At 42.5% G+C, this 23,831-nt stretch overlaps 1 protein-coding gene and 1 pseudogene across 1 annotated transcript; both read right to left on the minus strand.

The window, feature by feature from the left end:
- Positions 1–1,188: 1,188 nt before the first annotated feature.
- Positions 1,189–2,214, minus strand: LOC121959078 (uncharacterized; annotated as a pseudogene).
- Positions 2,215–3,516: 1,302 nt separating this feature from the next.
- On the minus strand, positions 3,517–9,622 carry prr35 (proline rich 35). The gene is made up of 4 exons (XM_088069591.1): positions 9,561–9,622; positions 8,903–8,935; positions 5,055–6,614; positions 3,517–4,894 (listed from the first exon to the last, which is right to left on the minus strand). The coding sequence occupies exons 3-4, from the start codon at positions 6,461–6,463 to the stop codon at positions 4,075–4,077; spliced, it is 2,229 nt and encodes a 742-aa protein (XP_087925717.1). The 5' UTR covers positions 6,464–6,614; positions 8,903–8,935; positions 9,561–9,622; the 3' UTR covers positions 3,517–4,074.
- Positions 9,623–23,831: the final 14,209 nt, after the last annotated feature.

The following is a 23,831-nucleotide window of genomic DNA, read 5'->3' on the forward strand; positions in this document are numbered from 1 at the left end:
CTTGGGGAGAACATGCAAACTTTGCACAGAAGACTACAGACCAAACTGTGTTTCAACTGGGTTTTGAACCAGGGACCCTCTTGCTGTGAGGCAACAGTGCTAACCACAACGCCACCATGCCACCCTAAACCTTTCATCACTTACCAAAAAAAACAGTGAAATCTGTGACTTTATGCAGGAAAATCAGTGGAAATGTCAATGAGAGTTGGAGAGAGAAGGGCTGGGACGAGTTTGTTGTGTTGGCTGAATATTTAGCTAAATTGCTGTTTCACTGCACTCTCTCTCAATACTGGACCAGTTTCAAAAGTTGACAAAAAAAAACACAAAAATGTGAATATAGGGTCCAGCCCAAAATTACCATAGTTTCCCTTATTAATTGGAAAATACTTGAAACAAACTTAGTTTCAAAGTAATTCAAAGACACAGCACACACAGCACTTACCAAGCCACAGAAATGTTTTTACTGTGAAATTTTATAGTTGCCAAGTCTTCATTTTTCATGTATCACTGAAGCGCACTACACTTTACAGGCCATGGAAAGCCCCTCAGGGAAACTGTCCTGCTGCATCATGGAAAGCACATTCAACTTTTTACAAGGTAGCAATAATGGTAAGTATTACCTCAAATCTGCACAATATGTTGTCTAGAAACAGCAAGCCATATACTGTTTAAAATGTCATCTAACTATAACACAATAACTTGCCATTCTATATTTTATTTTTTTCTCTTGACATTACCAAGTAATTTCTGTACTATAAATTCCTTTTGAATTGACTGTACTTAGTTATTCTGTAATGTATTATCATTACCAACTTAAACTTAAAAGGCAACCAAAGTAATGTGCTATGCACTTTACAGGCTGTGATGCAGTAATTATGAATATGTTGATATAGTTAGGCCTAGCTAATTAGCTGTGCTAACTCATGTTCTCCACCTCCCTCCTCTTCCTCTTTATTGTCTTTCAGAGCATCTATCAGTCTGATCCAGAAAGTGGCCTGCTCCTGTGGATCGTCAGGCTACAGCAGGTCAGTCTTCTTTCACACAATTTTGCGTAAGCGTGTGTAAAGTGACAGCTTACGGCAAAAGAGCGGATATTTTGTGCATGCAAACATAGTCACTATGTTATGTTCCCAACTAACTCTAGGCAAGAAAGCAAACAAGTATTTCTCAGATTGCTGAACTATTCCTTTAAGAGCTACCTGCTAGGTTATCTACCTTGACAGACCATCCAGACTTGACTTTGAGACTCTCCAATTTATTATCAGGAGGCAGCAGGTTGGCAAGCAGAGCATCAAGGTTTGCACTTTCAAGAGTCAACTTCAGACTTTTTAGAGGAGACAACACAGCACTTAGGTTAGTCGTTCTCATGACGACTCCAGCTATATACAGGTATTTCAAATTGACCAGAGGAACAAAGGCATTAGGATGGAAGTCGTGCAGGATGCTGTGCCCTATATATATATATATATATATATACATATGTGTATATATATATAAATATATATATATATAATCCAATAGTCCATACCAGAGCCTTGTCAGGTCTTTGAAGGTGCCGGCTACCATGAAATCAATGATGTTTAAGCTGAGGTTGAGCTTCACTAGCCTCCGCAGCTTACTGAAGGATTTCTTAGTGATGTATTTCAGCAGGTTGAGCTGCAGGTAGAGCTGCTCAAGTTGATTAGGAGCACAGAATATGTTTGGTGTCAACTCTGTGATATCATTTTTAATGAGAGATAGGCAAGTCAGCTTCTTCAGAGGGACGAACAAGTTGGGATCAATGTGCTGTACTTTGTTCTTTACAGTCCTTAAAAGCGTGAGGTGGGTCAGACCTTTGAATACGTCCTGCTGAATGTTGAGCTTATTTTGATTTAGCTGCATCATTTTCAGCCCTCAGTAACCATCAAATGTTATATGAGATATCTGCCTCAACCCACAGTTGATGAGATAAAGTCAGCTTGTATTCCCCCCTACCCAGCGTCATCTGGGCAACATTGGAGGCCTGATGGACAGAAAGAGTTTTAAGAGCGTCATTAAGCATATCGACCACTGGCCCTGCCTTGATGCTGTGTGTAACCTTCAAAAACTCTACAAAAAACCTATTTGGACCTGGAGCAGAAGTGGTAGATATTCTTTGCTCCAACTTTTCCAAAATAAATCTGACATGTACTGCAAATGCTTCCAGTGGCGTCTTATGTACAGGTCATTCTTGTCAAAGACTCCAGGTAGCAAAATTCGCTTGGCATTCAAGAGCAAGATGTGGTTTAGGGTAAGGGGCTCCAGTTGGGGTCACTGGAGACTTTAGTGATACGGCAAGGGTAGTGATAGGCTTATTTGTGGTAATATTTAAAGACAGATGACTGAGAAAATGTGTCTTTAAATATTTTATCCACAGGAGGGCGCCATCTGCTTAGATTTTAGTCAGGCTACAAAAGAGACACTTTTCATGTCTAAAACAGCCAAATAGGCTTTTGTCAGTAAGACTTAAATCTGTGAGACATCACGCCAATATTAAGATTTTTTTTTTTAATTTATTTATTTGGGAAACTCACCTTTTAAGAGTGACCGGGTGATATTAACCCATTCCGTCGATGTTCTGTTTTGTCTTTACGCACAACTGTAAAAAAAAACAATCATTAATACACAATGGCGTCTATGTTGGTCTGATTTTTCTGTTTGATGTGTTTAATATTTCTCATTATTTATATGTGCATAATACAGTTATTTCAAATTATTTGCAAATAATTGTCTGGATAATAGCATTGTTTCTATAAAGCATATGAAGAAAAATCCCCAATTTTATCTTTTTTTTTTTTAATGACTCAATTTCGATTCACCTTATATCAATTTTATATTGAAAAAAGGTAGATCAGACAGGCATTTTGACCTCTTCAAGCTGAATGTCCATTGTGGGCTCTTCTGGTCTTGGCAGCTGACCTTTGGCGCTGTGTCTAGAGTGTGAGGGTGGTGAAGTGGCCAGTGGACATGGGGCAGCCCAGCGCTCAGTGCCTGTCCTGGGGGGGACAGGTAGTCCTCTGTTAAGTCTACATTGAGCTTTCCCCTCAGGGCCTGACCTTTGCAGGGGGGCCCCTTGAATTACATGCAAAGGCACAGGTGACCCCACTGATGGCGATTTAGCTTAAGGAGCTGCTTCACCTTTAGCACAGCCACCGACTGTGTCACAGTAGATAGAGCAGAATCAGGTGCTGATGCCACTGTGAATTCGTTTGTCTCTTCTTTAAACTTTAAATGATAGTGATGATGGCATTAAGCTTCATGGTCTTTCCCAATGTGACCAACCAGCAGACTGAAGAACTTATGTTCAAATAACATTAGAAATTAGACACAATGTCCGCAACTCATGATCAGAACTTGCTGGATCCTTAAAGTACATAATAAAAAAAGAAAGACCAGCACAGCACTTCAAATTGCTGTTTTTTGATGTAAACGTCCAAGTGTTTCAATTTTCAATCGTCCTATTGGAGTGCTTTTCTTGTCTTTCTTTTTTCTTAATAATATGAAAACAGAGTACTTTACTTCCCATTTTATCTTTAATTGTTTCACTTTCAAAAAAAAACCTTTGTTTTTTACTCAGTTTATTCAAAGAAATACAGTGTGTATAGTACATTTTATTGTCATCAAGTGAAATGATGCAGTCCAACATGATATCATCCATATAAAACAATTTACCCTTTAAAACATTTTACTTACATTTATTATAATTACAATTTCTACAAATCCACTCAAAGGATTGTCTCTCAGCATAATTTTAATGGACTTAATCGTTCAAATGATAATGATTGAAATTATTAAGTGCTGATGCTACAATTTAATTTTTTTTAAAAGAATCTTAGAACAATCAATGTCCATTGTGCATTTTTGAGACTTTTTTTTCTTCGAATTTCATTCATTCAGTCCCTGTTTGTCTTATAAGGTGCAAAATGTTTGAGGTTCATGTCATGTGAAACTGAGAGTAAGAGTGACAGCCAGTTCAGATCAAAGGCATGCCAGTAATAATGAAAACAACTGCATTTGAACACCTGTCTGAAGTCAGTTACAGTTACAGTCAGAAGTTTAATTGTCATTAGCCGTCAAAGGGCTCGGTGGACACTGGACTTCTAGTCGCTGTATGGATGGGGGTCTCTTTGGGGTTTTGGCAGAGGAGGGGATGTCGGTAAACACCACTGATCGGCCATCAGGGCAGAGCAGGACACTGGAGTCCGCCTCACACTTAGTGGTTCTGCTCTGCCACAAGGCCTCAGCAGAGCTGGGCCTCATACTGAGACCACCAGGTGAGAGGACCTCTGTGTTCACCACCGACGCCTGACTCATCTTGATCAGCATGTCCAACGACTGCTTGCGGCTCTCCAGTGATGCCTTCATTGCCTTTCTCTCGCTTTCGTTCTCTTCTTCTTCTTTTTTATCCTCCAGCTCCTCGTCCTCCTCCTCTGTCTCTGTCGTGTTGTCTTTAAGGCTGCCATCCTCCCTTATGCCGTGGTCGCCGCTGGAATCCATCGAGTCCCTCTTGACCGACAGATCCAGAGGCCCATCACTCTGACGAGCCGTCCGCTCCAGTGCCTGATGAATGTGGGAGAGCTCGCTGCGGATTTTGCTCAAGTGTTCCCAGAGATGGCGCTGGGCGGGAAGGTCTTCCTTCTCCAGGTGGGAGATTTTACGTTCAGCCTCCTGGTACTCTTGCAAGGCTTTGGAGAGGTCACTGAGGAGCGCAGCCACTGACTCTGAGGTTCCCTCACCTATTGTTCGGGTAGGAATTGGGTCCTGGCTGTTTGGTCCTCCACAGGTTGAAAAGGAGGAGGTTTCACTGTTTGGACTGGTGAGAGGATCATTGTACCACGGTTCAGTGGGCCGGGTAGGAAGCTGAGCATCCTGTAAACTGAGGATCAGAGAAATTTAGAGATTTTCCATATATTTCCAAGTTATAATAATCTCTGTAGATAATCAGGAAAAAGTGACAATCATACTCTTACTGCTACATCTTTTACTACTTCACAACAATTTCAACAAAATTAGGAAACCTTTATGAAAATATTTACCTTCCATGGAAGAGAAGTTTGTCCGCTGCCATATTAAGAGTTGATGCAGTCTGAATATTCTTCAGGAGATCCAAAGTGAAACCACCCATGGCTGGCTTCTTCTCCACAGGTCCCTCATGGCTCCCCAGAGGCGCCCCTGTCCTTTTAAGGCCCCAGCTTGTTTTGCCTTCCTTAGCTGTAGCCTGCTGTTTATCCCCCAACCTGTACCCCTGATCGGGGGACTCTCTTTGAGGTGACACCCACCCAGCAGGGGCGACTGTGGTAGTCCCCGGTCGCAAAGCAGGCACTTTCCACAAATTGACTTTCGGCTGGAAGCCAGACAGGGGATTCGCCTCTAGATTGTTTGTGGATGTCTTAAGCGCTTTGCCGGCATCGCTTTGACTGGAGGCCGGTCCGAACGTGTGCTCACACAGGAAGGGGTAATAGAGGCGAGGGGGGATAAGAGCTCTGTCGGCGTGGGTGCTGGAGGCAGGGTGCATGAGCTGAGCGGCAGATGCCAGAAAGGGAAGCTGGGCAAGCTGCGCGTGGGTCTGGGCGGTGACACCTGTGGTGGCAGTGGGAATAGCTGAGTTCATGTAGGAAAAAAGACTGGGGCTAATGGGGTAGCCCACCCCGAGCACTGACAGGTTGAGTCCGGTGGGATCCTGGTAATCCACCAGGTTTGGTGGTGGAGGGTAACAGGGGATTGAACTACTCACTCGCGGCTGAGCGCCTTCAGCTTTGGCCTTTGTGTGGCTGGACGCTAACAGCCGCCACTGCTCCGACAGCAGACTAGGAGCTGTCAGATACGTCTTAGATAGCTTGTAGTGTTTCAGCTGGGCTTCTACCTCTACAGAGCGTGCCCTTAAAAGCTGATCTTCCAGGGAGAGCATGTCAGCCATCAGCAGCTCAGACTCGGGCTGTTTCACTTTCTTGGTAGCGCAATCGGCGGCATCTCCTCTGTTGCGCTCGCTAGAATTCTCTTTTGTCAGACCAGTGACCTCGACTCCCTCACCTCCTCCCGCCTCTTCTTCAATCTCTGGTCCCTGGCTTTCCATGTCCTCAGCTTCCTCTTCCACAGCCCTTCGTTGCCTTTGTCCCTCCTCGGGCCGTGTCACCTGCTCTAGTGCCTCTTTCCCAGAAGCATGATGTCCGTGTGCCTGCTGAAAGGGTCGTAGCTGCTCAGGGTGCAGGATGTTGCCCTTTTTATACGGCCAGTCCGACTCAATGAGCAAAGAAAGGGAGTTCTTGCACAGGCTGTACTTCATATGGTTGTACAGGTGGGACTTCTCCATGCAGGTGAAGGGACACTGGAAGCATTTGTAGTTGTAGGGTTTGCCCCATGGCCGGGGGATATAGTGAGGCTTCTTGGGCTTGCGTTCTTTGTGTTTGCTGGCCGACGTCACCTTACAAGCATCGTCCTTGGACATGATTGAGTTTTGATATTTGTAACGATTGTGTATTTGTATGAAAATGACAATTCAAGTTAGTTTTTTAGATTTTATATGTTTTGTGGCCAGGTTCATTTCATTGTTTTTTCCTCAGGTTGGTAAGGTAGATGAAAAAGAGCATTTCTTGAACCTGTGAAGACAAAACAGTTTTGTATGAACAAAGGTCATATATTTAAAAATATCAACAGGACCAAAATTGACAGATTACCTATATATTTTTCAGGAGTTCATTTAGGGGGATGGTATAATTCATCTGCCTTTGCCAGAATGGACTAAATTACACTGACTGACATGCACATTTATTTATTTAATGAACTGCTTTTAGTCATTGTAGCCTCCTGTGTTTGATTGCAGATGTGTTTGCATCTGTTTCTGGTGTATTCCAATCTAGCACTGTTATTTTTAATGTATTTATGTCATATGTCACTGCTATGAAAATGCAATTCCCTTAGTTTTCTATCTATCCATTTTCAGTTTCACCCCTTCATTTGTTTGTACAAAAACAGAAATGTAGCTTTGTAAGAAATCTGAACATCCGCGTTAAAGTTCTGTGTGTACTGAAGGGTGCTATATATCATTATGCACATATGTGTATTAGGAGCGCACATTTGTTGTCTGCCTGAGCTAAGGGTTGCCACTAACCTAACTGCAGGGAGGCCCACGCTGCTCTATTCTCACTGTACCTGCCACTTCTCATTAGTTCCAGTGCAGCACCAGGCGCTAGCAGGGTCCAGGGGCTGGGGGGCAAAACGGGGGCCGTCACAGGGGACTCTGCACCTGTGCAGGGGGCCCTCACAACACTAACAGGCCTGCTCCAGCTTCAGGCTGGACCCTGGGAGGTCGGCTACAGGCGCAGCGTGGCCAGGCTGCGGGTTGCAGGTATGGAAGAGAGCGGAGTCGGGGGTTTGAGGCCTGGTTCTTAATGAGAGCCTGGCATCATGCCTATAGGGCGTCATTAGTGCCAGGACTGAGATCTGGGTCAGGACATGGTGCACAAGTTCAACTGCGCTCCTTTACTCTGTCTCGTCTCTGCATTTAAAGTTGGGTCATATTTTATTATGCAATAAAAGGAATACAAGCATAGATTATGAGAGGTCACATATCGATTATTAGATCTATTCTACAAGATATTTTACATATAAAAAGACTTTTTTAAAAGCTTTTTAATGTTTTTTTTTTTTTGTAACTCAATGTGTCTAATGAAAGAGGACAAAAACCTCTAAGCACCAATAAATCTAATGATGTACATTTTATTTTATTTATTTTAATTATTAACACTATTTTATTTTGTCTTTCTTCCATCAATCAAATATGTTAAACAGCTATTGGCACCTTTTGATTTAGTCATGCAAACCGTTCACTGTCTGATTCTAGTTTCTTCTTTTTCTCTCTCATATTTTGATCCCTCTCCATCATCAATTAGAGAAAGGAATTCTGAGGCATTAGTTTAATTAATATCCCTCTCTTCTTTAATCCCTTAAAATAAATTTAAATACTCTTGTTTTTTCTCATCTGTTAAATTACAGAAACTTTGTGATCTTTTTATACTTAAAGCCAGGCCGGTGGGTGAACCCTGCAGTGAAAAAAGATGTGAGGATGAGTGTGCTCCTCAATTTAAAACACTCTGCTTTGAGGCTTTTATTTTGTCTTTTTTTTCTCCCTCAGGTCATTCAAAGATGAAAGTCTGTGTGATGTTCAGGGTCCAAGCTGAAGTTAAAGACAAACTCCGCTAACCATTCTTTTTCTGTCTTACACAGACGGCTCATGACAAAGTTTTGATCCAAAGGCCAGCAAAGCAAACACAGGTGATGGATGTCCGCTTAGCTGAGAGACAGCAGACAACCTCATCTATAAAAGCCGCACAGCACGAAGGGTGATGATGAAAGACACGGTGAGTCTAACACAGGATGGCAGGCTGTTGCCAACCACTATCCCAACTGGACCCTAAGACTTGTCCCGTTTTGCGGCTGACCATTTGATTGGCTCACTTGTCCGCCCCCGGGGCTCTGACCTGAGCTTTGAGCTCATAATGGAGCCTAACAGCTGCTGCCACAATCCAATCAATAAAAATCATTTTTACAGTAGATTTTCTTTCCCCTCTCCTGGCCACTGCTATCCGCTCGCCTCTCATCTGACTGTGCACTTTGGCCCCCCGCTGCCCCATATCCAAACCCTGCGGTCTTGTTTTAAGCTTTTAGGGCTGATGATAAAACAAGCCTAACCGCTTCAACATCTATTGTTCCAATTAAGGAGGTTCACCACACTAAAAGCTTTGACAAGTTACATGCAACAGCAACCACACCACTGAGAGCCTACGGGACGGACCACACAGTACACAGTGAGTAAATGCACACAACGGCTGTAAGTGAAATTGTTTTTTAAAAGCTTTTATAAATTCATACTTAAAGTAAAATTTACCTAATATGGCCGTCAGGATGATGAGTTGGCTGTCTGAAAAAGAAAAGAGATAACAAATTTATTCTCATTTATATCTCTGTTTAATGCCTCCTTTTCAATGTAATAAAAAATTATAACTCAATTTGATATTGCTACCAAAACCCTTAAAAACATTTTTTTAAATAAACAAAATAAATGTAAGTATGTATAAATAGAAAAACAGAAAAAAATACTGGCATTAAAATATTACAGCCAAATATCAGACAAACTTTTACATTTTTTTGGTTACAAGAAATGCATTAGAATCACATTTAATAACGCTATATTGCAAGAATAAAATCAGTGGCAATTCATTGCATAAATCTAACTTCAAAAGTGCATGTATTCGGAAATAAAAATCTATTTTATAAAATTGTCTGACCTCTTTTAGTTGAGAAAATTAACAACCCAATTGCATTAAAACAAAAAATTTTAATGTGTCCAATTTCCAAGTGTTTAATAAACTACAAAATAAAATACTTACAATTTTTAACAACACCAAAAGCATTTTTCTCAATGTAGTGAAAAAGCACTATGTACATCAGGCCTCTCCTATTTAAAATATCACTTAGTCTTAACAAACTGACCTGCTGGAAAGCTATGAGCTACTTCTTAAAAGTGGAGAAGAAATCATCCCTACCTAGAGAGCGTCCCGGTGTGGCTGGCTGTCACTCCTCTGCAGCGGCACTGAGAGGGCAGCGCATCCCGCTCAAATAGGAGCGCAGGAGCGAGTGTGGAGATATATATTGACTGGGAGCATTGCCCGCAGGCACTACAATACAGCAGCTCCCCCCCTCCACTGCCCTCACCCCTCCCTTCCTTCTCCTCTCTCTCTCCCCCCTGGATTGTCAAATGTGGTCTCTACCTTGCAGCCAGAATGCAATATAACAACTTACACAATATTGACAAAAGTTAGTTTGGTGATGTCTTATCGTTGTAACGAACTGTGGAGGTGATATTTGTCAGGGATAATTCTTCTGTTCATATAAAGTCATTTTCAGGGTTGCACCATTATTGTTTTTAAACTTGAGGCTGAAAACTGAAAAAATTGTTCAATTAGTTTACATTCTCTGTGTTTGTCTGAGTATTAGAAGCATTCAGATGAGAAAACTAATTGTTAAAGCATTTTTTTGTTTTGTTTTTGAAAAACATTTTTTAAAAAGAGAGAGACAAAGAGGAAACAGTAGAGACAAGAGACCTTAAATATAAATTCTTGTGCCAATGCTTGACAAATCATAAAAGTACAGTTTAAAAGAAAATCTCTTGAAAATCATTTTTTAAAATAATTTATTTCATAAATGAAATAATCATTTCCCATCAGCTTGTCAAAGAAATATATTAAATTATGAGAATTATATGAAAATGCTTAAAACATGATGATTTCCAGCAGAGTTAGAATTCAAACACATAATGAACTAGTTCTTCAAATTATGCAAGAAAAGAAGAAAATTTCTCAAAAACATTTTCTCAGTTTATCTTTTCAAACAAGGTTGCTTGCATCTTTCTCTTCTGCTCCTCTGAAATTCACAGTTACGCATTTTAAATACAGACTATCATCCTCTCATTTCACAATCCATTTTTGCTCGCTGTTTTCACTTTTATCATGTGCAATGCATCTTATTATTGTCACATTAAATGGACCCGTGAATTTTTTCATCAGGTGATTTATTCTGTGGTGTGAAAAAGGCGTGTGTATCTGCTGCAACAATTCAGCCTAATAGATTAATCTACCAGTTGTCAACTACTTAATTTATCACCAACTAATCTGACAATCAATTAGTTAATTTTTAAAGGGGGAAAAAGTCAAAATTCTTTGATTCTAGCTCCTTAAATGTGAATGTTTTTGTCTTCTTTTTTTTCAGAAAACTGAATATCTTTGGGTTGTGAACACACGAAAAAGGCATTTGAGGACATAATTTTGAGCTTTGGGAAATTACTGAATTGAGTTTTTCACCATTTCCTGACATTTTATACACCAAACACCTAATTAGTCAATAAGTCAAGAAGTAATCAAGATATTGATTTACAACATATTTAATTATTAATTGCAGCCCTAATCTTCTCTGGTGCACCTGTATCTGCATGCCTTGTTATTAATGTCAACCACAATTCTGTATGAGTGTGTTTTAGGGTGCCTGGCTTTTTTTCCACTTCACTTCACCTGCATCTGGGGGGAGGGCAGCCACCCTCAGTGTAGTGGGGCACTGGCTGAGTTACTGACATGAGCTGTAAGATCACATCCACAGGCGAAGACTGACATGTGTGTCCTTTGATACACGTCAGTCACCTCCTTTTTGTCCTTTCCCATTTTACCTGTCCTTCTTATTTATCCCTTTGTCTTTCCTTATTCCTTATCGCCCACCCCTTACGCTTCATTTCTCCACCTTTAAAACAAACCCAAACCTCTTAATCTCCACTTTTTTCCTTCTTTCTTTAACCCATCTGCTCTCTTAGCCCGTGGCGGGCTTTGGGTCAACTCCAGGTTCTTCATTTCTCTCCTCTGGCTGGGTGGGAAGCGCGCATGCGAGCCCCCTTTGAGAAATGTCAGTGTCCGTGTGCTGGGAAAGTCGGGGACCCTTCACGAGCCATCAGAGCCGCTGTCACACCGAGGCGGCCAAATGGAGACTGACAGGCCACTCTATAGAGCCTAACCATCTGTACCAAATGTGACAGCAGGGGAAAGAGGATGTCTGGTAAATCAGGAGGAACGACAGGATCGCACTGTGACATGGAGGAGGGAAGTAGAGACAGAAGAGAAGCAAAGATCTTCCACTTCTTAAAGCGCAGGCACATGGGAGATGATGTCAGTTATTTTTCCAAGAGAGTAAGAGAGACTGTTTCTTGGGAGACAGTGTCAGTTTCTCCTGTTAAGTGTAAGTGTGTTAAGTGAGGACTGACTCCTTCAGTGCTGCTACTTCCTTCAGCCTCTTCTGTTGTTGAATTTACAATATTAACCCTTGGAAACCTGGAGTGACATCACCTTTCTTGTGCTGCCTTTAGATGCCTTTCACAATTTAAACCTGTTAGGCCTAAGCAAACTGCTTCGATGTCTTCTAAAATTATGTGAGAAAAAAAGGCAATTTACAACTTGGTAAGAAAGGTTCCACAAATTGCAAAACAAGAAATGCTAGGAAAAATTATAGCTGTAAATATAGATTATACTATACATATATGTATAATATCATACCATACTATAATTACCACTATAATTTTTAAGCACTTTTTCAGGTCATTTCCTTGTTTGTTTGTTTGTTGTTTTTTCTTTTTCTTTTATTTTTGTTCCTTCGGGTAATTTTCTTAATTAATTCTTAATTTCTTGTTAATTTTTGGGTAATTTCTCCTTAAATTAAATTGCACAATCACAATTATAGTTTAAAGGCTGTTTCCAGATTATACTTTTTTTTTTCTTTTTACTTTATCAATTTAACGCCACGGACTGTGATGGATAAGAACAAGAGGGTCAAAGTTAAATCTGCAACCTTATGTTAAAGTCCCAACTGTCCCAACTGTATGCATACTCCATGTAACTGTATGCACTTTGAAATGGCAGCTGCATTACATACTGAAAGTATAAAGTATAAGTAAAATGATACGATTCGGAAAACAGTTATGGTGACACCAATCAGTTCGCATTATACAAAATAAGAGAACGTATCTCTAATAAAACACTCACTGGTTTAATTACTCAGTCACCAGGTTTATTCATATATTACTTGCTAGATTCATTTTGGGGTGAGAACATTTATTTAAATCAACATTTTGTGACAAATTGTTTGTATTCTTAGTTGTGTATGAAGAGGATATTACACTGGGCTTAAGTTTTTTTTTTCCAGATTTATTTCTTGCTTTTTCTTTGACCCGACTCCGGATAAGCGGAAGAAAAAAGATGGATGGATACTTTTTCTTTGCTTGTATTTACTCGTTTTTGTACTCCACATACAAAAGTATTCTCCAAATCCAAATGTAAACTACAGAGTTTTACATTTAGCAGCAAAAGTAGAAATGTGAAGAAGTGGAGACTTGCTATGTGAACACAGAACTCTCCTGGCGAGTTAAGAGAGTTGAGGGTCCTTATGGAGCGGCATCTGGGGAGGCTGACAGGAGCACTCTATTACCACTCAGAGAAAGGAACCTGAGGGCTGCTACAACACCGCTACCAGCCAGATCCAGCTGTGCAGATGCCTCCAAACACACACACATAGACACACAACCAAATCTATGCAAATTAAGGAACAAAATCTATGTGCGCCAAACACTGGACAAGATGGACTATATGGAATAACAGATAGATATGGAGAAGGGAAGATGGATGACTAAACAGCGACCTCTAACCCAGGGTGAGTCTTTCCACTGCCTGAGTTTTAGGCCTGAGGTGGAATAGCTAACAGCTCCTCTCTTAGTCTGTGCTGCTGGGCACATTAACTAAACTCATATCGCTCTCAGCCACTATCAATTATTCACCATCCCCCTCCCCTCTTTCCCTCCTTTCCCTAGTTTCAAAGGAGAACAACTCCAAGCTTTACTAACACACAGTCTCAGTGACGAAACAACCTCTTGGCCTTGGTGACTTCCTTTGGGTTTTCTTTATTGTGTTTTATAACTTCAAACTATCATAATAATCTTAATAATATTTCTTCAACATGCTAAGAGCTAATCTTACATCACTGTTGCAATAATATAGCTTGTTTACTCTGCAGCTGCTCCATGTATAGTTGAGGTAATTTTTCAAAATGTTGAAGCATAAATTGACATTTTTTTGTATTTTTGCTTTTTCTTCTAGGCATTTCAGCAGTCCCGGAGCAGGTGGAGCTTCAGTGTTTTGCTCAAGGACACTTACGTTATCAGCAGAGGCTTAGATACAGTCTCTTGAACTGCTTGGCCACTCTGCAACTTGAATGGTAATGGACTTCTAAAATAATATTGATGATAATCTGATGATGTGCAAAATGCATAGTATGTTATTGCTGTGAAAACTTAACCATAGTTTTTTTTGTTCTGATTGAGCTTTTCTTTCTTGACACATCTGCACTGGGTTTTTATGAAGCAGTGCACAAATGTTTTTAAAAGGTTCACCCCTAAATCAAACATACATATTTTTCCTCTTACCCGCGGCTCTGTTTATCAGTTTAGATTGTTTTGGTGAGAGCTGCAGAGTGTTGGATATTAACTGGAGAGATGTCTGTCTTCTGATGAATGAAATGGAAGCGGATGGCACTCTTCGGCTTATGATGTTCACACACACACACACACACACACACACACACACACACACACACACACACACACACACACACACACACACACACACACACACAAAGAATTGAAAAGCTCAGCAGCAAAGTTTCTTTCCAGAAATCATTCTCTCGAGATAATCCAGCCCATTCCCATTCAGATGTCAGATATACCACTGCTTTTGCTGTGATATTGGCAAAAAAGACAAAAAGACAAATTTTGAATGGCATCAGGTTGAAACGTTGCTGAAAATTCAAGTCTCCGACTTTCAAGGGGCAGTCCTAATTTGTGAGCTTTTGAGATTTTGATGGGTTTGTTACAGGCCAGCTGTTTCCCCTGTTTCAGTGTCCTTGTGTTAAGCTAAGCTAATGGGCTACTGACTATACCTTCATTTTTAACAGACAGCTATGAGAGTGGTATCGATCCTCTCATCTAACTAGCAGAAAGAAGGTTAATAGGCGCATTTCTGAAACATATTCCTTTCAAAGGTCATCAATGTCTTTTAAGCCATCAGACTTGCTTTCTACATCCCAAAATCCTGACAAAAAAGACAAGTGTCCTTTTCAGAGGTGAACTGCCCCAACAGTATGTCAGGGAACAGCGCTGGGAGCACACAATGAGACATTTTCAGCTTCACACTTAAATGAACACACACAATTATACAGAAGAGGGCTAGATGAACACTGGCTATTTTCCAAGATGAAAACACAGCCGTCGTGTGAGCTGGGTTGATATCTGAAAAGGGCAGATGTCAAGGTTCAGTTATGACTGGACATATGACTCGCTGGATTTTTCTCTGCAGATATCTACGCCCTTCTCTGAGTCCTAACATCAGATAAGGATGCAACTTTGCAGCAGAATCAGTAGGTGAGAGTGGCATGTTACTTTCAGTCTGTCAGAGGCATTCACTTGGAATGAGCCGCAGCTGACGCCTGACATTCACTGTTTATCATTCATACACATATCTGTAAGTGTGAGGAGAGGTGGAGTTCACACTACGCTGTGGGTCACTGACAAGAAGCAGCTGGTGCCTCAATCACCCGCTTTTTTCACTCATCGTCTTAGTCTCCGCCCTCCTTCTTTTTACCAGCTGCCCCTGAATGCACCCGTAGGAGGTGGGGTCTCTCGCCAAGGCACCTGTGGGTGTCACCTGATGGGGGAAAAGCAAGTGGAAATGAAAGGAAGCAGCCGAGTCTGTCAGAGCGCATCAGGACTGCTGTCCATCACGACGCTGACCTTCAGGGTGTGTACGGGCGTGTGCATGTGTAAGTCTATCAACTGAACCAGTGTGTATGTGTGTGTAAGTATGTGCATATTAAGTCACTGACCCACAGGGAGTTTATGTGAGTATGTGCATATGTTTGTTCATCAATGCAGGGTGTGTGAGACCATGTGTGTACATTAGCGCCTTGATCCCAGAGAGTGAGTGTGTCCGTAAACACATAGACCTTGAGGGTGTGTGTGTGTGTGTAACTGTCTCTCTCAGTGCAGTGATCTGTATAAGATAGCTGCAGTAGCTGGTAGGTCGTTGACAACCCTCCACTCCTTAAACCAAAGCTCCTGACCACACCTAGTATCCCTGCTTTGACTTCTGACAAATTCCCAGAGAACAGAGTATCCATTACCCGACAAACATGTCCAAAATCAGGACACTAATGCACAGCAAATGTCCATATGTGTTGGGACTGCAGTACCAGCATGTCTTCTTGCCGGGACCGGGGCTTTTATTCCCTCAGCAACAGGGCTCACACTCTGGGGACCAGGGACAAGATGATGGTGTCAGTCAGTTTCCCAGCTGCAGCCAGGGCCCCTCCCCCTGTACACCCCAAAGCCAGTGGCCCCCTAACCTCCCCCTCACCCCTCACTTCCCCCTCTTCACCATCTCTGTGTTTCGACTGAGGATGGGTGTGGGGCGGTGGGTAGCAGCAGGGAGAGAGACGGGCAGAGCGAGAGGCTGCTAACTCCTGGAGGACGGCTGTTCGGCTCTGGCTGTCCAAGCGGGAGGAATTGAGGGAGACAGCGACCAAAGCCCGTCAGCTCCATCCCTTAGGGTGCCTCGGCCTCCCAACTACAAGTCCATGTTTTAGCAAACCATATGTTCACCCTCTCCCCCAGCCAACCCCCCCACCCAGTTAGCAAATAAACAAGTCAGGAAGCCATAGCTAGAGGGAAGTCTTGTTTCCTTCTCACTGGCTGTCGCTCTCACATATTCTCACTGCCGCTTGCAGACTCTCTCCTCTCACATCCAACACTTTGGAACTCTGATACACAGTGGATGGGTGATGAGTGGGGAATGTGTGATATCTATATAAGTGTTTTTGTGAAGTGTCTGTTGTATTGAGTCCCCCCTTTTCTATGGATTTTTGCATTTTTTAATTAGAAAGAAGGACTTTTCAACCTTCATTTGTGGAAAATGGTTTTGAAAATCAATACAGTTTTAAGCCCAGTTGCCCTTGGTATTACATCCATATCTGACTTTTATGCAGCTCATGATTTAAATCCATTGTCAGTGCATCAAGCAGTGTGCCTTTTATGAATCAAGGCAAAAAGTAAGGGTGTCGAGTTCAGGGATGTGGATAGTTGTGTAGCGACTCTGTCTTTACCCAGGAGTCCAATTTTTTTTTTTGCCTTTTTATTAATGTAATAGTGGTCTTTCTCTTACCTTAACCAAGCCATTTTTAACGGCCTAAATTAAAGGTGCTCTTTATGACATTTAGAACATTAATATAGCAGCAAACATCTATTTGCTATGTAAAGATATGGTGCAACAATTGTGTCCCAAGAGAATGAAGTCATGCTCTCACTGTGTGTGTTGTAACGTAAGTTCCTTTGTTTTTTCTGTGGTAGATGGTCCAGCTGCGCTTGTATGCTAATACCTGTGAGGCCCTGTGTGTGCATCCCAGTGGTGTTATTTTTACATCATTACATGGCATCAGCTTAAAATATTGATCCTTGCTCCCCAAGGCTTATCATTGTCCGAGGGATAGCCAATGGCCTCCAAAATTTATAACACCCAAACTCTGGTACCCTCCAACCCCTACCCAGGTTATAACACTTAACTCTGTCAGCACAGTTGCCGTTGTTTGTATTGTTTACACTGTTCACACTGTGTAGACAATCCTGACTCAGACTCTGAATCATATGCTCTGACTGTTGAATACAACTCTATTAACCTTACTTTCACCATACTTTATTTGCAATAATCATTATTAGTTGAGTTGAGTTATTGTAGAAAGCAAAAAATCATACAAAACTGACATTTTTGTCTAGCAATAGGGTTTTGCTTTTTGTTTGGTCCCAAAAATTAAGTATTGGTTAATGTGATGTTGTTTAAATTATGTAAATATTAGTACAGAAACTCCAAGGTAAGGCCATCCTGATAATGTGAGCTCTTCATTCTGTTCCACTCCCTGTACCAGTCTGGACCTGCTGCCATCCCAAAAACTTTCCATGTGCATGCATGTTTATACCAAAGACTGAGGGCCTTATTAAGACGATCTATAGCACATAGTCTAAAGCGCATGGCGCAAATGTGTTCAGGGTGTGCCAAAGTCCAATTTGCTAGTTAAACGGCAGATAATCTGGGCGCCAGGTGCTGCGCACGGCACAGAGGGGTTGTATTTAGACTCTGAATTAGTCACGGGTGTGTTTTGGCTGGAACATGAGTTAACCAATCTGTGTGTCAGCTACCATTCCCTTTAGATTGCAAATTGTGAATTGAGGATTGCAATCTAAATGATGGATTTGGATTTGGCTAATTACAGATGTGAGAGGTGTTCTGCTGAAGAAACCGACCTGCTTGTGTGCCAGCAGATAATTTGCAGAAGCAGCAGATACTGTATACACCAGGTAAAGCGGGCATTAGAGGACATGGCGGTGCAGGTTCCATCATTTTTTGGAACCTCCGGAACGGCCTCACCTTGCGCCAAGTGTAAGATAGAGCCCTGAGTATACTGCCTTGCTAGCGACCCTGGGAAGCTGCACCAAGCTGTCTTTTTCTGTTTTCCAGGGGGTGAATGAAAAACGGTCCCAAACAGATGGGCAGCTTGTGTACAAGGTCCATGGAGCCAGTCAGCCCTCCCTTTGGGCAGAGAAATTGTCCAGAGATGGACAGCTGTGCCCAGGGCAGGGCATATAGGAAGTGAAATCACACGCAGTATTTATGGCTCCCTCGGGGTCTGGGGACTCACTGACCTGGCCATCCAGCAGCAGACAGGCAGACGGTCCAAAATTTTTCACAAGGTCAGCCACCATCCATTGCAGTTTTAGGTTAAAGGATGAGATACAAATAAAAGCACTGTTTCATTTAACAGAACAGCAATCTTCATTTCCTGTATTAAATATACACTATTGGAACTCAAGGTCTCAATGATTTTTTCCCCCAGTATATTTCATGTCTTTGAATGTGAATAGTTCAAGTTTATTTTACAGCACAATTTCTGTGTTTGGGGACATTTTTGCCCCCATTTTTGTGGCTGGCCCTGTTCCATAACCAGCATATAATGTTATCACACATCACCTACGTTTTCATCATCATCTTATCCCAGCTGCTAGGGGATGTCAAGCCATATTGTTGTTTATTTGGTTTTTGAAGTAGTCATTGTGATGTTAGTCTTACAACACTGGATGTTGAAAAGTCAGATTGATAAGAAATTACCCCATTTTGGCAGCAAGCTAGCTATGACCTGTAGGTAGCAGCTAAGACTTCCGGTGCTGTCCTGGGCAGCAGCCTGCCAGAGTCACTCCTGCCTCCATATGCAATATTGCTTTTTATTCATGTGCAATATTACTTTTTACTTTTAACTTTTTACTAATAAACATTATTATTAGACACTTTGTGATTTATTTTTACTTATTTGATGCTCTGTTGTATTCTTTTTACTACTGTATTTTTTAAGCAATCTGGCACAAGAATTTCCCTCAGGATTAATAAAGTTCTATCTTATCTCATCTTAGGTATGACACCAGTTGGACTAAAGGATTTCATGGTCAAACATTTCTCCAGGCATTACTCTCCTGAAGTCCAGGTTGGTCTAAATATTTTCTTCCCTCACACAAATCTTCTGCAGGGTTGTGCAAGCATTAATTAAGAACCACAAAGTCAATTTTTTATAAACATTCTTGCTAATTTTTCAGACTATAATTCGTGTCTACTGTGAAACAGCTTTCTAACAGTATAAGCCATGTGTGCAGCAACAGAAAAGGACAAGTACTAAAAACAATCTATGATATTTTTTCTGTGCACATACATTAAAGTAGTACATCTCTATGTACTGCCCACCTGATCCTTAGATACAGTAATGTGAAAGTGATTTTGAATTAGAATACGCCTGGAAGATCTTGTTGAATTTCTGAACTCCTGGTCGCATCTTTATAGATTTTGTCCTCATTGATTTTGTTGTAGGCTTAGAAAAACTCATATAGACACACACACACACATAAACACACAAACATGGACACACGCATAGTGACATGACAGCCTGCCTCACTGACTGGTCCATTGAGTCATCAGTGACCTTCCGTGGGATTGGAGTTGCCAGGCCAATTGACCAAATCACTGATCTTTAAAAGCAGCTCTGCAGGCAGGAGTGGGGTTGAGTAGTACCCCCCCTCCTCCTCTACTAAACACACACACATCAAGGAGCAGGCAGGCAGGACTCTGGGTCGCCACAGCGACACTAACGAGAGGCGACAGCTCCTCAGCGCTCGGGGCAACGACCAGCTCGGCTGTCGAGACCGCGGAGAGAGTCCGCCAGGCACGCACTGAGGCAAGGTTTGCTGTTTTGGGAGGAGGAGAGATGGAGGAGGGCACGGGGGGGAAGACAGGGAGCGAGCTGGTGGGGTAGATGCGTGGGGAGTTAATGAGGAAGCATGGATCTGAGAAATGATACACGCTGACTTCCCTGTTTGATTCAGTCACTCACTCACTGTCTTTAAGAGCGAATTTATATACTTAAATTTTGAGACAACACACAAACACAAGCGGGAACAGCAACACACAGAGCACACAATCTGAACTGACACACACCCTCACCAAGCCATCCAGCCCTGGGGCCGACTTGCAGAGTGCTGTTGCCCCCTCAACTCTACCCCCTCACCCCCCACAATTCACCCCCCATCTCCTCTAGAACACAGTTTAACTTCTGTCATTTAGATGAAGCAAGTGAGTCAGTCTCGGAGTGGCGAGAGGATGTGACAGGCTGGTAATGGACAGTACAAAGAGGAGATTTATGAAGTATTAGTAAACCTTAATAATTCACTACACAGAAGACCCCGGGAGTCCCCCAGCTGAGCCGACCCCCCGTCTTAGAGTCTCTGACATCCCAGCACTTACGTCCTCTGAATCTGTCTCTATCACAGCGCCTGCTAACAGTCAAAATCAAAGACAAGGAGAAGCTTCAAAACTGATTACAAGTGATTCCAGTATGAATTGAATTATGCCTCTAAATGAGAACTGGATGAGTTCTGACAGTATTTGGGAAAATATTCTTGCCAAAAAGTCTGTTAAGTAGCCGTCTGGAGGTTCTGATTATATTGCATACTCTTCATCAGTTTCAGACAGTGTTCCCGAGTTGTCATAGATTTGTAGATGTCCAAATTTTGCTTTTTGAGCATTTATGCTGAATGGTTTCTATATATTTTATGTTTGCTCCTAAATATTGTGATATGCCCAGAAAACCCAACCTCCCATCTCTCTGCAGATGAAACAGACAGCAGCTCTGCAGGAACTGTGTAGTGTGTAAATGTCTGTACCAAATTTCACAGTAATTCATCCAATAGTTGTTAAAACATTTCTGATTTCTGTGGGTAAGGGGATTCGATTTCCCCATACCATTCACAAGAGAACAACATATCCACATGAATCTAGCATCATTAAGTCCAAACTGGTGCAAAGCCAAGAGTGGAGCAGAGCAAATTAAAACCAAACTAAAATGTTGGGCAATATTGAGAAGACATGTCAGTTTAGTTTTATCTTGTCTTTAGCAATTATCATTGTTGCTAGTACTTCTCTCTGGTTTCAGCGCACTGCTTGATTGGGACTGTCATTTGACATCAGTGTTAGTCTCCCCGTGGTGTTCATTGGGTTGTTTTTTTCTTTAACCAAGAAAATGCTGTTTCATGCCACAATGCCAGACCAGAATCGGTCAACTCAGTAAAGTAAGCCGATTTCAAGGTCTGGACCCAGGCAAGGGGTTTCATCTGTCATCAATGTATCTAAATTTGTAGAAATCCATTTAGTAGTTGCTGAGAAATTTCACTTAAACTTAAAAATGTCAATCACATCATGGCAAAAGAGGAAAAAAACAACAAACTCAGAAGAATTTATCGTCTGAGTACCGTGTGTGCAAATATTCATGGCCATTTATTCGATAACTGTCGAGATATTTCAGTCTGGACTCCAGGGGCGGAGCATCAGATAAACATCCGTCTCACTTGCATCATCGTCTGTTTTGGACTCCTCCTTCACCTGTCTCGAAAGCAAACAAAAGAAGAACAATAGCCACCGTCTCGAGGTTTAGGGTACCTCCTTCCACCACCAACGGCCACCAATTAACTATGATCAGAGTTTAGCAGGTCACAATCAGTCAGACAGGTGGCCTGAAGGGAAACACACACACAAATAAGCCTCCTCAGTCCCAGCTGCTCCACCATGGGTCCATCATCAAACAAACAGCGTGGAGTTAATTCTCTCTCTCAGCAACCATCTCTGTGACGACTGCAGTCATGACTATGAGTGGCAGGCGCAGTCATTAGATCCCTAGATACCCCCACTGGCTGCTCTTTTTGCCCTCGTGTGTGTGTGTGTATGCTAAGTGGTGGTGTGTGTATGTGTGTGTGTGGGGGGGGGGGACAGAGGAGCAGTGACGGGTGTCAGCACTGAGGCCTGGTCCAGTCTGCTGTGGCCTGGTGTGACAGCGCTGCTGCCTGACCAGCCCACCCCTGACCCCCTCTCTCCTGCCTGCATTGCCCCGAGAGACGTGGAGGGTGATGGGGACTGGCACCGCAGGGGCCTCCCTGGCTGGTGCCTTTGCTGGTGGTCTCCGTGGCCTATTAGTGTCTTGCTATGGGCCTGTCAGACTGACAAAACAGGGGCCTGTCAAATTAAGTAGGGGCTGAATATCGGAGATATGTATTCAAACGCACCAAGGGGAGATGGTGGCGGGGAGGGGTGAAGAGAACCAGGATGAGGAAAGCACCGGTGCTAATGTCGACGCTAAGTGAGAGTGACAGGTTGAGAGCTGATCGGAGGGAGAGGACAGAAAGAGAGAGAGAGAGAAACAGTAACAGTAGTTGATAATGGTGGCGTGGTTGTCCTGAGGAGACTTGTTAAGGGCCAGTCCAGACAGAGCCAGACAGCCACCATTCCCAAGGATCTGAACGCAGGTAAACTGCTCCAAGTTTGGCCCAAACAGCTTGGAGTTACAGCACTTCCACTTAATGAGATCAGACTGATGAGCCCTGTGAGCAGGTGTGTGTGCGTGTGTGTGTGTGTGTGTGTGTGTATGTGTGTATGGGCTCCAATGAAGCATCCCAAACCACTAAAGGATTTACTGGAACAATAACTATTTCCTCTGTTAGCAAGCACATGTACCCTAGGCTCTGCAGACTTTTTTTTGTGTAAGACATGCACATGAAAAAAACAAGCATTTATGCGGGCACCGAAGGCATCTTGCTCAGTCTTTTCTTATCATTGCTTCATAACTTTTTCTCTCGTCGATGTTTGTGTTACTTCACCTCTGGAGACACAGTGGTTACTCATGCTTCAGGCCAGGCCATTATGAAGCCACACACAGTGTAAATCTAAACAACATTATCAGCTCACTTACTGGAGTTATCGAACTTTGCTGAGGCTTATTGTGTTGCTTCAGGTCTGAGCTTCATCGTTTGCTCAGAAGAAGACACTAAAACACAGGAGCAGGTGAAAGATCAGCAGCAGGATTAAGTGTTATGGCAGTTGTATGACAAAGCCCTGTGTGAGCGTACATGTGTGTACGTTACCAGGGGAGCTGTGGCAGTGCCTGTGTGTTTCGGAGAAGGGCTGCGACTCTGCCTCTCATGTCGCTGCGCGTTGCTGAGACTGAGAGGCTGATGCACAGTGGCAGCTCCCCCCTCGCAGCCACAGGCCTGCCCAGAGCCACTGCAGATGATAGTTTTAATTGCTTTCAATCTTTCAGGCTAGTCCCTGCCCAGTGGCGCATAGTGCTCGTGTGTGTGTTTGTGCATGTGTGAGATGGTGTTTTGCAGTGTGCACATGTGGTGGTTTGTGTTGAGCAGTCATTGTCTGCGGATGCTGTACACATATGTGGTGTGTGTTTGATGGATGTGTATGTTCATTATGAGAGGAAAATTAACAGAGAATTAAGGCCTCGCGGTGATACATCTGATGCACACTTCTGCAAAGGAGAAATGAGAAAAGCATGTGTTTACTGTCATGTCCAACATACGATCTCGCTCAATAAGGGTGAATGAAAGGAAAGAGCGGATGATTAAATAGATCCCCCCCTTTTCCATAAAGCTTCCGTTTATAAATAATAAAGATCAGGGTTTTCATGCAAAGACCTCAAAACACGCACTCACGTCCTTAAAAGCATTTTAAACACGGTGAACTACAAAACCAACCGATCAATAATTCAGAGCCGATGTCGAGATGGCATAACAGAACACAAAAAACAGCATG

The sequence above is a fragment of the Plectropomus leopardus genome, chromosome 19 (genome assembly GCF_026936395.1).
Source record: "Plectropomus leopardus strain MGB_pleo_1.0 chromosome 19, ASM2693639v1, whole genome shotgun sequence".
Lineage (NCBI taxonomy): Eukaryota > Metazoa > Chordata > Actinopteri > Perciformes > Serranidae > Plectropomus > Plectropomus leopardus.